At 40.0% G+C, this 20,584-nt stretch overlaps 1 protein-coding gene across 1 annotated transcript in view; it reads left to right on the top strand.

Moving 5' to 3' along the window:
• LOC111549850 (cytosolic beta-glucosidase-like) overlaps nt 1-20,030 on the top strand; it is a 123,369-nt gene extending 103,339 nt beyond the window's left edge. The window contains 1 exon segment of the mRNA XM_023223045.2: nt 19,173-20,030. Coding sequence (XP_023078813.2) covers nt 19,173-19,376 — 204 coding nt within the window. The 3' untranslated portion in view covers nt 19,377-20,030.
• Nucleotides 20,031-20,584: the final 554 nt, after the last annotated feature.

Genomic DNA, 20,584 nt, shown 5'->3' with positions numbered 1-20,584 from the left:
TTTGCTCCCATTGCACCCAGTATTTACTCTGATCTGATCACATGGTACCACAGCTGCTCCTCTGTGCTTCTTCCCTTTTATGGAGGAAACCTTCAGGATTCTACTTATTTCTGGATTCCTAGTGGGTTGGGAAAAAAACAATAAACATTGAATGAAAAAATAAACATTATAATTAATAAAAAATAAGACGATGTAGCTGCCTTTCAAGAACTATGTCCAAATTGCCAATTTGCTCTACTCAACAAGAAGAAACCCTATGTGAGATTTATTACTAAATAAATGACTTTGAGCAAATGACACAGCCTCTGTAAAATGGGACTATTAACCGTATTTACCTTATAGGACAGAATCTGCCTTCCTTATTTTTGGAAAGCCTAAAAGAAATATGCATATTAAACTTTTAAAGCAGTGCTTTGGTGCTTGGTATCCTGTAAACACCCAGTGAATGTGAATTTCTACTGTCTTATTAGCTCTAAAATCAGAGTAAACTTACTCTTTCATTCAAGATAGTTACTATTAGAGGTGGTCAATGAAATTGGTGGGAGAGCTGGTCTATGGATTCCCCTGACCCCACTGAAGTAGCTCATAAAAGAATACATTTACTAAAATCCAACAAAGTAAATATAAGGTAAAACAATGGAACTCACAGACTTAAAGAGTTCTGGCATGACCCAGAGGGAAAAAAAAAAAAATGTTGATCTCCTCTCCCTTTGTCTGATGGTTTTCTCTGCCCTGCAGTTCACAGGCAAATACAAGGTTTTTACTTCCCATGCACATTCTCTAATCTTTCTCCCTTTCTGCTGATGCCTTTTAGGAATATTTTTGTCTTTTTAATATTCAAAACCAGAAAAGAATAACTGATATATAAAAGACAGGGAGGTCAAATAAGGAGAGATGCTAGTTGGCATGTCACTGTCAGTCACATGCTTAGTGCAAGGCACCTGTCTAGAGCTCCTGTGTCACCTCATTTGCCATGGCCACCTGCAGTGCTGTGATCAACAGTCTTTCAAAGCATAAGTACAATAAATAAAATACCAGTGATCCTTAACATCTAAAACTGGGGCATGAACGCTGATGAAGATTAATCAGCAAAAGGGCAAGATAGGGTTTTGGAAAGAGCATGGATTTTGGAGGCAGACTGGATTTCAATCCTTTCTCTACTGTTTTTTTTTTTTGTTTGTTTGTTTGTTTGTTTTGAGAGGGAGTCTCAGTCCATTGCCCAGGCTGGAGTGCAGTGGTACGACCTTGGCTCACTGCAACCTCTGCCTCCCAGGTTCAAGCGATTCTTCTGCCTCAGCCTCCCCAGCAGCTGAGACTACAGGCACGCGCCACCACACCTCGCTTATTTTTGTATTTTTAGTAGAGGCGGAGTTTCATCATATTTGCCAGGCTGGTCTTGAACTCCTGACCTTGTGATCCATCTGGCTCGGCTTCCCAAAGTGCTGGGATTACAGGCGTGAGCCACTGTGCCCAGCCTCATTTTTCTTAATTACTTTGAACATATTTATTTACTTTCTTTGAACTTCATTTTCTATGTCCATATAATGGACTTAACAGCATTACTCTTTAAGGGTTGTTGTGAATAGCATGGGTTTTAGCAATAAATAAGAGCTGTTCTTTCTTCTACGTGCAAGGGAAGTATCAGGTACCATCTTTGGCAATCTTCTGATTTTCTCCTTGAATCTGAAAAGCATTGAAAGATAATATCATGGCTACATATTTGTTGCGAGCTTAGAGATAAAAAGAGTTTAGAAATACTGTTGATTGTGTAAGTAAATGTTTCTCCCTGCCTCCAAACTTTCCCTCCTTGCTCCCTTCTTCCCTGCCTCCCTGCCTCCCTCCTTCCCTGCCTTCCTTCCTTCCCCTCAATATGTTTCCCAAATAACAACCTTTAGTCAAAGAAGCTCATCTTTTTGCATGTTATTGATGCCATCATCAATACCTCTAAGAAGCAACAGTTACTTCTTTTATGTGTCTCCAGGTCTACCATGTAATTTTGTAGTAAAATCTTCATTTCATCTATCGCTATTGGTTCTACATTCTTCATTTTATAGTACAAGTATGATATCCTTCTATGACAGAAGTCAAAGGCTCTTTTGATGTTGAACAAGGGGTTTGGGGGAAAAAGATAGAATCTTAGCAGGCAAGACTCAGCCACTCTATCATTGTGCATAATGATTAGGCTAAGCCATCTTATGTAAAATCCATTCTTAAAACCCTATCAGGTACACTGTTTTGGGGTAGATGAATAAAAGGGTTTCCATTTTTATGTAGACTCTTAGTTTGGGAAGAGATTTGAGTGCAGTGGATCTATAATAATCATCCATTCCAAACCAGTCGTTTAATCATGTGAACACTCACAGACACACACATCTTGTTCATGGATAGGCTAATTAAAGACAGAGGTGGAAACAGCACTTGGGGCTTCAAAGTGGATCACGCTGCCCAGGGCCTTGGGAGAGGTCAGTGAAAATGATACATGAACATAGTTTCAACCCCAGTGTAACTCATACCTTCTCTTTAATGACTAGCTGGCAGACCCTCATTTACTTTTCAAGTTTCTATTGAAATCCTCTTTCCTTTGGAAAGTTGTCCATGAACTTCCCAGAAGGGCTAAGTGATTCCCTCCTTTGTATCTGGAGTTATTTATTTATTTATTTATTTATTTATTTATTTATTTGAGATGTAGTCTCGCTCTGTTGCCCAGGCTGGAGTCAGTGGCACACTCTCAGCTCACTGCAACATCTGCCTCTTGAGTTCAAGAGATTCTCCTGCCTCAGCCTCCTGAGTAGTTGGGACTACAGGTGCACACCACTACCCCCAACTAATTTTTGTATTTTAGTAGAGACGGAGATTCACCATATTGGCCAGGCTGGTCTTGAATTCCTGACCTTGTGATCTGCCTGCCTTGGCCTCCCAAAGTGCTGGGATTACAGGTGTGAGCCACTACACCCGGCCTGTACCTCAAGTTCTTTTATAACTCTTGTTTCTCTGTGTTTCCATACCAGTTCTTTTGGATCCGCTTTTCCAATGAACCCATTTATAGCTGAGGGCAGAAACGACATGCTATTTATCTCTAAATCATCACCCTTAGCCCATAGTCTGGTACGTAATAACTGCTCAATGGATATTTGTGGAGTGATAATGAACAAACTGTACTTCTCATATATTTAGACCAGATGTGGAGTCACAGGGCTCACTTGTGAAGGAAAGCTGCTCATATCCCCTCTGCCCCTGACATTCTTGATGAATGATGGTCCAGCCTAAATTTATGTCAAATGCTCCCCTGTCTTTGCAGGGATGCACAGTTTCATTCCTTCTTTTTCTTTCTCAGGAAGACTGGAGGGTTTTGTATGCAATGTTGGAGTCTCCAAAGTTTAGGAGGAGAGATATATATCATGGCTCTCATTCTGAGGCCTATAAGGAGTTTTATTTTCTGAATAAGTATTGATCGTAGCTTACAAAATACTGCAAACCCATATAATTAAAAATAATGAGACCAGTCATTGGTGGGCAGTGCATGGCTAAGTATAAGAGAAGACAAATTCTTCAGGTGCCTGCGATTTTATAATTGTACTTGGCTGGGAAGCTTATTAAAGCCTTGCAGGTGCAATGTTTCATTACAGAGTGGTGAACCTTTGAAAGATATGCATAATAAACAGAGTTTGAAATATGTTTTTATTCCAGGCCATATGGTCCTGTCTGGAGCTTTCCTGGATCTTTGGGTCAGTTCATTGTTGAAAGATGGGCTTGCAAGGACCCACCTCTCGGAGCAGCTGTCAGAGCCCTATCAGAACAAATCTCCTTTTGCATGATTATTTATTTTATGTGGCTCTCTGAAATGAGCCCAGCCCTGCTCAGTAGCTGAAATGTGCTGAGCAAAGTCTCTTCCCTGAACAGCTTGTGGCCATATCACCAAGCAGTGTCCTTCCTTGTCCTTAAAAAGCAGACTAGCGAGACTTGTACCTTAGGTCAGGATGGACAGTCTGGGTGAGGTGTGCCCACCTGGGCTTGAACTTGGTGCCAGCAATATGAAAACTTACATGGTAGCATTTTAAAGAGGTGTCCTTGCTCTTTCTTCTCAACTGTACTCATTTTCCTATCTCTCTCAACTCTAGGCAATTACTGCGACTGCTGTCCATAAGCATTTGAGGTGTTTTTGTGGTGTAGTGATGAAAACAATGCTAACACGGGCTCTCATTTTGTAACAGAGGGTGGCATTGACTCCTCTGAGAATGTCTTTTTAGGGGTATTTAATATAATTTATTTAGCGTTTATTGCATATATATATATAAATAGCAGTTATTGACAAGAGACATGGTTTTGAAGTCCAGTGATCACAAGAAGATGCTCTGTTTCTTAACATAGAAAACGGGCAGCGAGTTGATCAGAATGGAAGAAGATTAAACCTCATATCTCTTTATGGTTATTTGAAAAAGTTGAAGTTGAATTTTGTTATCTTGGTCAAGGGAAAAATCTTGCCATTTTAGGAACTGTCTTTTCTCTAAGCTTATATTGCTGACATTATATTCAATGGCATATATATTTGTAGCCATTTGTTCATTTGGACTATATTCATTAAGCACCTGTCCTTCATCAGCCTCTGTGCTAAGACTTGAGAATGCAAGATCCCCAGGATTCTTGCCCTCCTGGAACTTAGAATCTGAATTAGAAGACAGACATTGAACATAATTAAGACATTAATTATATGTCTTACATATGTTACAGAAAGAAAGTGAAAGATATTGAATGAATGTACATAGCAAGAAAATCTATGTGTGGTGTTTGTATTCTACTTGCGTTAAAGGAAAAGTCTATATCAGATTTCTTTCCTCCTATATAGGAATCCCTCTGCCTGAAACAATAACTTATGTATAGTACTAGATGCTTGTTTCAGTCCACTTTCTGCTGTTATAACAGAATATCTCAAACTGGTTAATGTATAAAGAATAGAGACTTATTTCTTAAAATTCTGGTAGATGGGAAGTCCAAGATAGAGGACTTTCTTGCTATGTCATAACATGGCAGAAGCCATCATGTAGTGAGATAGAGAGTGGGAGAGTGGGGGTGGGGGGGAGAGAGAGAGAGAGAGAGAATGATATAAATACCTTCCATTAGGCCCCATCTCCTAATACTGAGGCATTGGGGGTCAAGTTTCCAACAAATGCTTTTTGGAGAACATGTGAAAACCATAGCATTACTTAATAAAAATTTGTGGATGTAATGGAGGAATGAAAGTAAGAAGAAGAAAGTGTTAAGATTATTTCATTAATTCAGGCTACAGTTTAATAAATTATAATTTGAAAGCCCTAAATTAGTTTTACAGTAAAACTACATATTTTTCTTTTGCCCCCCACATTCAGTGTTGCCATTTTAAAATTTACCCATAGTAACTATTTTTCCAGTTCTGGAGTCATAGAACCTAGAACTTAACCTTTTATTTGAGTGCAGAAATATGAGACTCTGATCTTTCTCTCCAGGGTGTCAGCTACTTTCTTTGGGGGATATTCTTAGGTGTCTTTGGTTGGTAGAAATGAGCTATTTCTCTCTCTTTTTTCTTTCTCTCTCTCTCTCTCTCTCTTTCTTTCTTTCTTTCTTTCTTTCTCTCTCTCTCTTTCTCTCTCCTTCCTCCCTTCCTTCCTCCCTTCCTCCCTTCCTTCCTCCCTTCCTCCCTTCCTCCCTTCCTTCCTTCCTTCCTTCCTTCCTTCCTTCCTTCCTTCCTTCCTTCCTTCCTTCCTTCTGTCCCTTCCTTCCTTCCTTCCTTCCTTCCTTCCTTCCTTCCTTCCTTCCTTTCTTTCTTTCTTTCTTTCTTTCTTTCTTTCTTTCTTTCTTTCTTTCTTTCTTTCTTTCTTTCTTTCTTTCTTTCTTTCTTTCTCTTTCCTTCTCCTTCTTCCTCCTTCTCCTTCTCCTTCTCCTTCTCCTTCTCCTTCTCCTTCTCCTTCTCCTTCTCCTTCTCCTTCTCCTTCTCCTTCTCCTTCTCCTTCTCCTTCTTCTTCTTCTTCTTCTTCTTCTTCTTCTTCTTCTTCTTCTTTGATGGAGTCTCACTCTGTCGCCCAGGCTGGAATGCAGTGACTTGATCTTGACTCACTGCAACCTCCGCCTCCCAGATACAAGCAATTCTCCTGCCTCACCCTTACGAGTAGCTGGGACTACAGGTGCACGCCACTACACCTGGCTAATTTTTTATTTTTAGTAGAGATGGGGTTTCACCATGTTAGCCAGGCTGGTCTCAAACTCCCGATCTCAGGTGATCCATCTGCCTTGGCCTCCCAAAGTGCTGAGATTACAGGCATGAGCCACTGTGCCCTGCCAAAATGAACTATTTCTATATACAAGTAGATCAATATTCTTATGGACTAAAAAGTGGTAGCTATTTCAAAGTGTATATCTTAGGCCTAGGGATAAAATCATACAATGGAAAATGTTTTCTTCCATCTGGACTATGGTAACATAAGGGACTCCCAGGACCAGGGAGACACCATTCAAGTTTCATGCTGTGCCCCAGGAGAGTGTGGTGCTATTATCCCAGAATATCGGAAGCTTTCAGGGTTAACAGATCATCAAGAGGAAAACACTCAAGAGGACTGCCCAGAAATGCAGCCAAGTTCCAAATAGAGAGTTATTGAGAAGCATAGGGGATCAGAGTTGGAAGTGTGGTAGCAGCCACCGAGACACTGGAGGAGCTTTTAGGCAGTGTCACAAAGTAGGACAGTGGGAAGTGATGGGGAATAACTGGTCTGAATGGATGGAGAGTTGAAATCATCAGGTTGGGACTGGAAGCAGTGGCTGGTTGTGATGGGAGACAAGGACTACTGGCAGTGGTAGTCCATCTTAATCCAGAGATTAAGATGCTGGATAAGGACTTGAAATCCATGACCACTGAAGCCTTTGTTGTTCAGTCTGGAGATGCTGTGATTCCACCACCCAGATGGGAATAGTGAGACCAGAGTCCTATTAAAGTCATGTTAAGATGATCCCTCTTTGCTCCTTCCTTTTTTTCCTCCCTCCCTCCCTCCTTCTTTCATTCCTTCTCCTCTCATATCTCTTTCCCTCCCTCTCCCACTTGTTCCTTCAGCAAGTGTTTGCTTAGCCTCTACTATGTGCTACTTTTTGTTCTCAGGGTGAGGTATATTAAAAAGAATAGATGAACATGGTCTCTTTTTCTCATGAGCCTTTCAATCTTCTGGGGGTAAATAATACAAAATGAGTAAATACATGAAGAAAACACTTTATTTTAATGGCAAGGGCCACAAAGAAAACAATACATGATGATATGAGAGCGAATGGGTTGGTTGGGAATGGAATTTTAAACTGGGGAGTTAGAAAAGACTAAATAAGGTTGAATTGGAACTAAGACCTTAGTGGCAATGAAGAATCATAAAGTGATTGATCCAGAATGATCCAATCAGATGGAAAAGCTAGTGTAAAGGCCATGAGGTGGTCAAGAGCTAGCACATTCCAAGAAGATAAAGAATCTCAGTGTGCCTGGCAAATGGCAAGTAAAGAGCAGGGCCTCATCATGTAGGACCTTGAAGGTCATAGAAGGATTTTTGTTATTAGGGGTCTGGTGTTCCACGTGTGTCTCCCACTTCCACCCACTTCATGCTCTCCACATGGTCTAGCATTACTCTTCCCATAGTGGCTTTGACTCTTGCTTGTCACTTCTATTCCTTGTGTTCTAGATTTGCAATCTTCCAGTGCTAGCCATATGGAAAGATCATGGGCTTTGGAATCAGACAGCCTTTGGTTCTATCCTCAGGTTCTCCTTGTATTGGCTGTGTGACTTCTGTAAAAATCACATCCACAGAAAGCATCTCTTGTGATTTTATCAGCTTAAGGGTCTGGGGGTATTTCTGGCCCTCTTTCTCTGTCTCCCTTTTCCAGCCTGCCTTTAAAACCTGGAATGCAGTAAGGCTTGTATCAAAGTCTTGTTTTCTTATTCTCTAAATTCTATTCAACATCCATGATTTCAATTACCATCTCCCCATCGTTATCCAAAGTTTCCATCTCCATCTTGGACTTTTCTTTGAGCTCTTTATCTGTCTATGCAATTAACATTTCAACTCTTTCTTTGGAGGTCAAAGAAGGCAACGTAAAGTCATCATAACCAAAGTTTCATTCATTATCTTCCCTGCCACGCCCCTAAAACTTATCTATGTCCAATATTTTCTAATTCAGACATTGACAACATTCATTAAATTGTGCTAACTTTGCTTTCTTATCTCCTTCTGCACTGATAGCCGGTGAATTGCTAAATCTTGTTGATTTTTATCTGCATATCTCCTCTGTTGAATCCATCTGGTTTTCTTCATCTTCACTTAGGCCATCCAAGACCATCCTCTCGTCAACTCCCTTGTGATTTACTGCAATTACTCCTAAATGCTCTTTTTGATTCTGTTCTTGCTACACTCAAATCTATTTTCCACAGAGGTCACAGTAATCTTTTCAAAATACAAATTAGCTAAAGTGACTCCCCTGCTTAAAACCCTTCGATTTTTTTGTTGTCGTTGCTGTTAGGATAAAGATCAAAATTTTTAAATCTTTAAAGGGAGCTGAATGTCTTAGGCACTACTTTGTGACTTTCTCCCCAAACATTTTTCATAATTTATCCTGCTGAACTGTCTTTTTTAAGTTCCTTAAATGCGTTGTGAGCCATTCCTATAGCTGAGCTTTCAGATGTGCTATTCTGTTTTCTTGGATTGCTCTTGTCGGTCTTCATCTAGTGCAGTAGACATCTGTCATGTTTTCTGCTGTCTAGCATTTGTTGAACACATTGGTTACATTTGAAAGATATCCAGCATTATGAGTTTTGTCTAGCCAAGGTAGAGAGTGAGATTCCCCAGGTTTCTCTGGAGGAAGGGCACAGACTTGTGTCCCACCAATCAGACTCATCCGTGTGTGAATTCAATTCAAAAGTGAACAGCTTGACAAAGGCAGAACCTATTGTGCTGGTAAGGATGGCAGAAGAGACATCCAGCTTTTGAGAATGACAGTCCTTGTAAGGTCTAGTTTCTGGTACAGAAGTTGCCAAGATGTTGGTGTCTGCTAGGATTGCAAGAAAGTTGGATCTGAGGAGCCACATGAACTGCAGAAGCTCATGCTCATTGGGTCGTTAGCGGTTGAGGCAGTTTCTTTCCTGTTTTTTTTCTTTGAGACGGAGTCTCGCTCTGTCACGCAGGCAGGAGTGCAGTGACGTGATCTCGGCTCACTGCAAGCTCCACCTCCTGGGTTCAAGCGATTCTCCTGCCTTAACCTCCCAAGTAACTGGGACTACAGGTGCCCGCCAACATTCCCGGCTAATTTTTTGTGTTTTTAGTAGAGACAGGGTTTCACCCTGTTAGCCAGGATGGTCTCAATCTCCTGACTCATAATCCACCTGCCTTGGCCTCCCAAAGTGCTGGGATTACCGGAGTGAGCCACCGCGTCTGGTCCAAGGCTGTTTCTTTAACCAACTAGCTCCGTGGTGTGCTTCTGAGCGCTGATCCTGAGAGCTTTATTTGAGCCTGTTTTATCAGCCCAATCCCTTCTATGCTTCAATAGAGAACTTTAGCTTCTGTTGCTTACAACCGAGAAATAGCCCTGTTGGTTAGTGCTAGGTAACTCCGACTCATTCGTGGGCATTTGGCTCTAGTTTACTCCAGGAAACTGCTCCATTAGCCTTCTTCTCCCACTTTTGCTGATTAGGGCAGATCTTCCAGTCTTGTGTGCTGTCAAGACTCAGTACGGCATGGTGGCTTCGCCTGCTGCTGCTGTTGTTACCCTGCCTATGTTCCTATCTCAACTCTCCTACTTACTTGATGTATGAATTTTGCAAAGCTTACCTAACCGCTCTGTGTATCAATTACCTTACCTATAAAATAGGGGCCCTGATAATAACTTTCTAACTCATAGGTTGACTGTAAAGACTAAATGGATGAATGCATACATGAAATCCTTAAAGTGGTAACTAAACATTCAATAAATGTTAACTAAAATGTTCTCTCATTACCCACTTCTTTCATTTCATACTACTTTTCACAGACAATAATTCGATATTCACAGAGTGATAATTTGATTTAGATATGCCTTCCACATAAGCTGTAAATGAAAGGCTACTTATTTTGTTCATCATTGTATTCCCAGTTCCTAGCACAACATATATTTACTTAATGGATGTAGGATGGATGTTGCAGTATCCTAAAAACCTTGAGTAATGTCATCCCAATCTCCCAGCGCACTAAAGCAGGGGAGCTTCAACAGTATCCAGTGTCCCTCGTAGAATCACCCCAAGCTCTTTGTTTTTGCTGATTATTTTTCATGACCCACAACTGACCTGTTCTCACAGAATGCAAACCCTGTCCCAGATGCTGAACTTTCCGTCTATGCCCTAATTTCTCTGCTTCTCAGCACTGATAATTTTGTGCTGACTGTATACCCTCTGAAAGCTGTTTGAAGCCAGATGGGAGAAAGAGATGAAACAGATTTCATTCATTGCCCTCCCAGACTCTGAGAGAAATAAAAACAATAACAACAGCAAGGTAGTTTATATTGGGTGTTTACTGGGCATTATTCATTATTTAATCCTACCACAATCCTATGAAAAAGATACTATCACCCCATTTTGCAGAAGAGGAAAGTAAGTCCCAGAGGGGAAAAACAAAAGAAAGGAAGGAAAGTAAAGAGAAAGGGAGGGAATGGGGTAAAGAAGGCAGCTTTTCCAATAGAAGAGAAATTCCCTTTTTGAGAAGAAATTTCGTTCCCTTAAAAGAAATTTCTGTACTGGAGGATAAGATACTGTAAAAATAATATTGATAGAGAAGTTATAGAAGATGACCCAGAACATGAACATAGCCTCAGATCAGCTTTAATATTTAGATTTTTAAAAATATAATTCTTTTCAACTACTTGCTATTTGCAGGCTTTTCCCTCCAAAGTTAATGTAAGTAGTAGGAATAATACTGATAATTAAGAAATCTGTGCAGTTTTTTTCTGGTTAATTGGCATTTTCCTATAAAATATTTAAAAATTAGCTTTTGGTTTTCAAAGACTCTCTTTTCAGAAAGTCATAGTCTTTGCTATTAAGAGTTCCCATCTGCAGGTGGGCTTCCTGCACTGGGATTATTTGGGCATTTTCACAGATGTTGTCCAGCCACTGATATTTAGCTGGAGTTGGAGCGGGGGGTGTATGATGCATTTTCTATGTTTAGATCTTCCTGACGTTGTTTTATTTTTTTTTTTTACAGTGAAAGGGAAAACAGCCAACATGCCAGTTTTCTTACAAAAACTGTTACTCAGCTAGAGATGCCCTCCAATTGTAATGCTCTTGTGCATTTCAACCAAACTCAAAGAAACACACTTTCAAAGTGAGTGTGGGTGCAATTGCCAGAAAATTGGCTTCAAGCTGGGTCCCTGGAAGGCTTTCTTTCTCCAGCTTTGACAGGCCTTGAGAGAGATTCTCATAAGCCCCTAGGAAGATCAGGGGGGTGGTTTGGGACTCAGAGCCCAGTTGGCAACCACTCTAAAAGAGCATGGTGCATTAGCTTCCCGTGGCTGCTGTAAGAAATTACCACAAACATGGTGGCTTAAAACAACAGAAATTTATTCTCTCACAGTTGTGGAGGCCAGAAGTCTAAAATTAAGGTGTCAGCAGGATTGGTTCCTTCTGGAGGCTCTAAGGGATAATTTATTCCATGCTTCTATACTGGCTTCTGGCAACCCTTGGTGTTCCTTGGCTTGCAGATATTTCACTCCAATCTCTGCCTCTGTCTCCACATTGTCTTCTTTCCTACATGTCTTTGCCCTTTCTCTTATCATCTAAGAACACTTGTCGTTGGATTTAGGGCAAACTGTCTTCCAGGATGATCTCATCTTGAGATCCTTAATTGGATTACATTCTCAAAGACCCTTTTTCCAAATAAGGCCACATTCACAAGTTCTGGGTAGACACACTTATCCTTTGCAGGGGCCACCATTAACCCACACATATGGTGAATTGAGAGAACTTTTCCTGATCCACTGGGGATGAAGCTGGATTTCAACTAAGCAGTGGGCTAAAAAGGCATTTGGCCCTGCTGAGCCAAAGCATCTTCTTAGTTTCTCAGTTATCACCATAGATTTCTGGAAGGAGATACAGCATTTGTCAGCAGAGGCTAACTTCTCGCTGTGTCTTCACATGGACTTTCCTCTGTCCAGGTGCCTTCCTGGTGTTTATTTTACCTTGGGTTCTGCCTTCATTATTATTTCATTTACTCTTTTTAACATCACTAGGAGTAGATAATAGTGTCTCCATTGTATTCATGAGAAATGAGAGGCTCCTTCCAGCTAGCAGCTGGTGCAGCTGGGATTAAAATGTAAGCCTGTAGAGTTCCCTTTCCAAACATGTCACCTCAGCTTTTCTGGGTTCCTAACCTTGAAGATATTTCAAGTTTGTCTCTTTTCCTTAAGCATGGTAAGTGTGGTTATTGTACAGTCTGCATGACAGTTCTAATAACTGAGTGCTTTGTGGGTTTGTTTCTGTTGTCTGTTGACTGTGGTTATTTCTTTTTTCTTTATGTCATAATTTTCCATGTCTTTCTCATTATATTTGATTATGTGCTGATGATTATACTTAAAATATTATAATAACAATTGGAGTTTTAGAATATACAGGTCACTCTTTTCAAAAATAATTTGAATGTCCATCTGCCAGGTACTTGGGGAATCTATCAGTATGCCATCACCTCAAACCGAGATCCAGACTTTACACTTGTTGAACCACCAGGGGTTAAACTCAAGACTTTCCAACGACTAGTTTGTGTCTGGCACTCTCTCACCATTACACTGAATGTTTTGTCTTTTGAGTTTGTAGTCTTCTCTGGGTGGGGTCTCATACTAGACTTCCCACCTGCTATGACTCTGAGTTTTGACATCTAGCTTTATCCCAGGAAATAGAAAAAGATTTAGATTTTCTAAGATTGGAAAATTCCATCAGGCAAAAGTAGCTCCTATATCTACCAACCTCAAATTCCACTTTCTTTTGTTAATCCTCTACTAACTTTTCACCTTTCCATTGTTTTGAAGAAGACTTATTTTTAAAAACTCTATTCAGCATTCTTTATTTATTTTCCTTAGGAAGGTTTCCTTGAATATTATATCTCGCCATTAGCTGGACACAAAAATCTAGAGTCCTATATATTTTTTTCTCCCTGCTCATTCCTGGCACTTTATTCCTCTCTCTCTCTCTTTTTTTTTTTTTTTTTCCTTTGTGAGGCGGCTGCTTTTTACACTGCCCTGAATTTTTCCATTGATTCTTGACATGGCAGCTTGGGTCTATGGATGAGTGTTTTTTTTTTTTTGTTTTTTTTTTGATAGCTTGATAGTTTTGTCACATCCACGGGTATCTTATATAAGCCCTAGACCATCCTGAAAACAAAGACTACCTCTGTTTATAAATTGCAGAAAAATAAATTCCACTGATGCTGGGCTTCCAATTTCTAGAGTTTTGTAATGTGACAAACACAGGCGTAATTAGGATGTTTCATAAACCAGTAACTTAAAAAGATTCTGTCTCTTATCATAAAATAATGAGTTTCTAAAATAACGTCTCTATGTATGTGAGTATACACACACGTAGTGAAGAATTAAATTTTGCCCAAAGAGTGGTTTGGTTTTTGCACTCAGCTTCTAAGAGGCCATCTATGTCATAATTGATAAAAATCTCTTTGTTTAGGTTGGGAGCTCATCACATCAGGAAGATCAATCACATTTAACGTGGGGGCTTTAGGTTCCTGGCATCAGGTAACCAGGAAACTGAGTTAATCCACTTGGGTCATCAATTGATCAATCCTCCTTTGTAATAAAGCCCTTGTGATGGTTAATACTGAGTGTCAACTTGATTGAATTGAAAAATGCAATATTGATCCGGGATGTGTCTGTGAGGGTGTTGCCAAAGGAGATTAACTTTTGAGTCAGTGGGCTGGGGAAGGCAGACCCACCCTTAACTGGGTGGGCACCATCTAATCAGCTGCCAGCAAATGTAAAACAAGCAGAAAAACGTGAAGAGACAAGACAGGCCTGGCCTCCCAGCCTATGTCTTTCTCCCATGTTGGATGCTTCCTGCGCTCAAACATTGGACTCCAAGTTCTTCAGTTTTGGGACTCAGACAGCCACTCCTTCCTCCTCAGCTTGCAGACAGGCTATTGTGGGACCTTGTGATTGTGTAAGTTAATACTTATATATAATACATATAATACTTATATGTATATAAAGCATAGTTTATATACATATATATCCTATTTGTTCTGTCCCTCTAAGAGAACCCTGACCAATACAGCCCCCCATAAAAACTCTGGACACTGAAGCTCAGGTGTGCTTTACTGGTTGGCAATTCTCTATGTGTATCATGCATGTTAATACCAGGAAGACAACGTATCTGACTCCCAGGGGAGAGGATATGGAAACTTCATGTTTGGAACCCCTCAGATCCTGTGCTATGCATTTCTTTCTTTAGCCAGTCTCTCTCTCTTCCTGTAACAAATCAGAACTGTGAATATAACAGGTTTTTGTGAATTTCGTGGGTCTTTTTAGCAAATTACCAAAACTGAGGGAGGTTTTGGCAAACCATTGATCTTGTGGTTGGTATCACAGTGAGGACAGTCTTATGGTTGATGTTATGCCCTCAACCTTTTCAGTCTGGCTAACTGGGCAGTGTGCTTATGTGTGTGTGTGTGTGTGTGTGTGCGCGCGTGCGTGCATGTGTGGAGTACAACAGTAGCATAGGGTTTTTTTTGGTTTTTTTTTGACAGTCTCACTCAGTCACACACACTGCCTCCTGGGTTCAAGCAAGTCTCCTGCCTTAGCCTCCCATGTAGATGGGACTACAGGCACATGACACCATGCCCAGCTAATTTTTGTGTTTTTAGTAGAGACGAGGTTTCACCATGTTGGCCAGGCTGGTCTCGATCTCCTGACCTCAGGTGATCTGCCCATTTTGGCCTCCCAAAGTGCTAGGATTACAGGCATGAGCAACCGCACCTAGCCCGCATAGGGCATTTATAATTACAGCAGCCTGAGAGAAGCTATAACATATTAGCAAGGCTTAGATACTTCTCTTACATTTTTATTTCCAACCTGCTTACTGTGAGACGTTTTCCACGGGTCTTGTAGTCTAAACCCACACCCTGACTTTGTGATATATGTCGTTTTTATCCTAGTGTACTCCATACTCACCCAAAGCTCCTGTGTTTATTTTGACTCCAACACTGGAAACAGAAAGTGAACTCATAGAAGTGATTTTTTTTTTTTTTCTTGGCAAGATTTAGGACCTCATAAATCATAGTGGCAAGAAATATAATGATGGTCTCTTTCGGTTCTTGAGGAGATTGGAAGAGGAGAGGTGTGCAGGTTCCAATGTGATTTTATAATTTTTCCCAGTGGTGGCACAGTGAGGAAGATTCCAGCAGACTAGTTCCTCAGTCCTAACTAGGTAGTATTCTCTACTTGAATATTCTTGCAATGAAAATACACAGACATTCACCAGTGTCACTCGGGCAGGGCAGTTTAGTGCCTGCTGTGGAACTCCTGGCAGTTAACAATGAAATTGTCAAGATTTCCTTTTTGTTCCCTTCCAAGCAGGCAAGGCATCGTTTTTGTCCCATGGTTTAGCACATGAATCAATCCTTTTGTGTGTGTTCAGTGGGACCATGTGTGTTTTCAGAAACTGTCTGGCTTTATACCTGGCAGGATTTCTTGTTGGGCAGTAGTTCTGCAAATGAGAAAGAAAATAGGCAGATTCTCACATGTCCCCAGATTGAATTACAAGGCAAAAGAGACTGTTGTTTTCTGGCCTGGTATTTGGCTTTGATAGATATATATATAATTTTTTTTTTTTTTTTTTTTTGAGTTGGAGTCTCACTCTGTTGCCCAGGCTGGAGTGCAGTGGCATGATGTTGGCTCACTGCAACCTCTGCCTCCCAGGTAAAAGTGATTCTCCTGCCTCAGCCTCTCAAGTAGCTGGGACCACAGGTGCCCGCTACCAAGCCCAGCTAATTTTTGTAATTTTGGTAGAGACAGGGTTTCACCATGTTGGCCAGGCTGGTCTCAAATTCCTGACCTCAGGTGATCCAGCCACCTCAGCCTCCCAAAGTGCTGGGATTAAAGGCATAAATCACCGCACCTGGCCAGATCATTTTGATTCTTAGAGATATGCCATCCAGTACTAAATCTGGGTTCTTAAAAAATAAATTATATAAAACATTGATATTTTCCAGATTATAACTGACAGAGGGAGGAGGAGACACACATAGCAAATGTGGACAGGTAGGAGAAAAAGGGATATCTAGTAATGCTTTTATTCCTGCACAGCTTAATGTACTTATTGCTATATTTCTTATTTCTCAACAATATTTATTTAAGAAGAGCTAATATGTAAATTCGTACAAACAGTATGGAGTACAGTGTAGAGGTTCCTCAAAAAACTAAGAATAGAGCCACCATCCAGCCATCCCACTGCTGGGTATGTACCCCAAAGAAAGGAAATCAGTGTACGCCAGTGTTTGTTACAGCACTATTCACAATATCCAAGATTTGGAAGCAACCTATGTGTTCAACAATCAATGAATGGATAAAGAAAATGTGATACATATACACAATGGAGTACTATTCGGCCATAAAAGGAGTGAGATACTGTTATTTGCAACAACACGGATGGAACTGGAGGACATTATGTTAAGTGAAATAAGCCAGGCACTGAAAGACAAACTTCACATGTTCTCACTTATTTGTGGGAGCTAAAATTTAAAACTATTGAACTCATGGAGACAGAGAGTAGAATGATAGTTACCAGAGACTGGGAAGGGTAGTGGAGGGTTTGTCGGAGGGAGCAAAGTGGGAATGGTTAATGGGTATAAAAAATAGAAAGAAAGAATAAAATCTAGTTGTTGATAGCACAACAGGGTGACTACAGTCAATAATAATATAATTGTACATTTAAAAATAATTAAAAGTATAATTGGATTGTTTGTAACACGAAGGATAATGCTGAAGGGGATAGATACATGAGACACTTTGATATAGACATGCAATGTATAATAATAACATCATGGTAAATCACATCAGTTACCATGTGGTCGTGGTTGGTGTCACAGTGAGGACAGTCTTATGGTTGACGTTGTGCCCTGTGCCATTTGCCATGATGTGGTTCTTACAGATTGCATGGCTATATCAAAATATCTCAGGTACCCCATAAGTATATACGCCTACTATGCACTCACAAAAATTGAAAATTAAAAATAAATTTAAAGGAGTCAATCCAGCTTGGCTTAATTCCTGCCTCAAGGCTATTTATAAAAAACTCTCTAAGCAAAGCAGATCTTACACCTCCATGCACAAATGTTGAGGGAGTTATATGTCAAACTGTTGGGGGTCTTTTGCCTACAGAATATCCATAGAAAAAAATTCCAAGAATGTTTGGAGACTAACATATGTGTAGTGGAATATAGATATAGTGCTTTTAAGAGACCTGAAAGACAAAATGGACACCAATGAAAAAATTAAAGGTTAGGTATTGCCCTGCTGAATATTTAACTAGAGGGGTCATTTTGGTTGAAAGCAATCTCTGAAACAATTAAAATATGATTTAGTATATGAATGTTTATTCTCACCCAGCTTATTTAGAAATATATCCACCTTATAAGGCAACTGGCCTTTTCATTTAATTTCTCTACTGAAAAATGGATATTTGGTGTTTTAGGAAGCGTATCCCATAGGTTGGGTTTATTTATTTTGGTTTTAAAAAAGAAAACGTGCAATGCAAGGACTCACAAGACCTCAGAGTTTTGCCAAGCTTGAAATGCTAAGAAAATGTAAGCTGAATTCCCTGAATAAAGTGATGGAAATCAGTGTGAAACCATGTGGAGAATAGTTATATACGTTGAATCTACATTTTGAGGTCTTACCATGGAGTCTGTGGATGGGTTTCTGCGCATCCACAAATAAAATTACACCAAATATTTATGTATGTATACACTTAGTGGAGAGATGCTCCATTGCTTTGGCTCTTAAAGGGCTTAAGCACTATTTTGAGTTTAGGTGTGGGGCAAAGGGGATGTGCTGTAGATGGAAAGTTTTGTCCCCCGCAACCCCCCAACAAATTCATATTGACATCTTAGCTCCCAGTATCCCAAAGGTGGGGCCTTTGGGTGGTGATTAAGTCATGTGGATGGAGCCCTCATAAATGGGATAAGTGCCCTTATAAGAAGAGATATGAGAGAGCTCCCTGGCCCCTTCTGCCATATGAGGACACAGCAAGAAGACACTCATCTATGAATAGGATACAGTCCCACACAAGACACCAAATCTGTTGTCACCTTGATCTTGGATTTCCCAGCCTTCAGAACTGTGAGACATACATTTTTTCTCTTTAGAAGTCACCCAGTATATGATGTGCTGTTATGGCCACCCTATCAGACTAAGAAAGGATGCCATAGCATTTCTGTACTCCCTCAGTCTAGGATATAGTCATGGCTAAAGCTGCGTGCTGACCCTTGACTCTTTTCATTTTGGACGCTCTCTCTCTTCAGAATTATAAGACATGTCTCAGTTTGACCATTGGGACAGCAGGTAACCTCTGAGGCTTCCTCAGGCATGCTACTGTTATCTCTTCCAATTTTCTAGTGGACTCTCTGGAATATCTGGAGGCTGTACTTAGAAAGGAAAAAGTGTCTTTATTGAGTGCCCTTCTAGGTACCAGAGAGGACCTTGTGTGTGTGTCCTTGTGCCTGAAAAGTGGTAGGTACTGAAAAACTGTTCATTGAGTAAATGAATGAATAAAGCAAATTTGAAATAAATGAATAGCCGAATAATTAGAATAATATATAACAACTTATTTAATTAAGCCCCTGCTTGATTCAAGCAGAAAACTGTAAAAGGGGATTTTTAAAATAGACAAATAAAAATTTGATGTATTTAAGGTGTACAACATGATGCTTTGGTATATGTACAACATTGTAGAATGGCTAAATCAAGTTAATTAGCACACATTACCTTACATACTTATCTCTTTTTTTGGAAAAGAGGAATAGAGAACAGGTTTTGTCTTCTCCCACTGTGATCTCCTGCAAAGACAGAGAAAGAGATCCAGACTGTTCATGAGTGATTTTGTCTGTGTTCTCATAAGGCCTTCCCAGAAATGATGATTTTCTTTTTTTTAAATTTCTGCTATCCAACTTGATAAAGTCAATCTTCGAGTATATTGTGCGTGGTCTCTTCTGGATAAGTTTGAGTGGAACCAGGGATACAGCAGCTGGTTTGGTCTCTTCCATGTTGATTTTGAAGACCCAGCTAGACCCCGAGTTCCTTACACATCGGCCAAGGAATATGCCGAGATCATCCGAAACAATGGCCTTGAAGCACATCTGTAGGCAACGTGGCTGAGAGATACAGGAGAGGCCTCTGCTTTTGAAAAGGAGATCTGCTTTGGTGATGATCTTTCAGACAATCTCAACTTACTTCTGTAATCAACATCTAATATCAGTGGATCTGTGATTATAAAGTCTGAATATGTAATGCCTCATGAAGTATTTAATAATGGCCTTTATTTGTATTTGGATCAATTAGACTTTTTAAAAAAGTAGAAGAGAAAACCACTAACCTTGATTTTTATATTGCAAAATCAGATAGACGTGGAAATGTAAATTTAAATCCTTAGATATTTTTCTAGAAAAAAAAAATGCAAAGTTTATAAAGATAATATACCCATGATTTGCAACTGTAACAGGTGAGCATTTATTATAAGAGTACCTGTTTGTGAACTTAATCATTCTGGTTCCATAAGCTATTTTTGCTTAGGAGATCCACTGTCATGTGATCCATAATTTTTCTACATAAAAAATCAAAGTTAAAAGTTAGTCACATTATACAGTTATGCATTCATTTCAACAAAATAGTGAATTGATAATCTATTTGTTAATATATTCGGCACATATTTTGTGTGTTTGGACAAGTACATCTCCCTTTTGCCTAATGAACTTTTGAAAAGTAATAAAATAATAGAATAAATTAGACTTTCAATGGCAGAAAAAGTATTTGAGTGTTGATGTTCAGTAAAAAACAGATTCCTACTGCAGAGTGGTGCCAAATTAAAAGCCAAGTGATAAGCAGGGCATAATTTCCACTTTTGAATATTTCTTTAAAGTTTAGAACCTTAAGAGCCTCGTGAAAAATAACATGAAGTGAATGACCAACCTCAGTGTAAGCAAAGGTGGGGTGGGGATTTATTACCCTGGTAACTGAAATGTCTGAGATTGGTATGGGGTTGACTGGAGATGGACATTTTGCTGAACTTCCTAAGGTAGGGGTCAGGAGGAGAGTCAGGGCTCCTTCCGGACTCCATGTCTCCCCTCCAGCAAACCCTTCACATACGTGGAGCTTGACCTTTCACATCCATATTTCAGTAGAGTTTACTAAGCACCTACTTACCTGTTAGACTTGAAGCATCCCCATTTTGCAGACTGAGAAACTGAGGCCATACTGTTGTGCATCTTTCTCAAGGCCTTTGGGTTCTGATTAACTGAACTTGACACTTCCTTGGCATCAGCCCTATTCTCACATTGTGGCAAACTATAGTTTG

This window comes from Piliocolobus tephrosceles, chromosome 3 (assembly GCF_002776525.5).
Source record: "Piliocolobus tephrosceles isolate RC106 chromosome 3, ASM277652v3, whole genome shotgun sequence".
NCBI lineage: Eukaryota > Metazoa > Chordata > Mammalia > Primates > Cercopithecidae > Piliocolobus > Piliocolobus tephrosceles.
The sequence above is the reverse complement of the archived record's forward strand: the minus strand, read 5'-3'. Positions and strand labels throughout refer to the sequence as shown.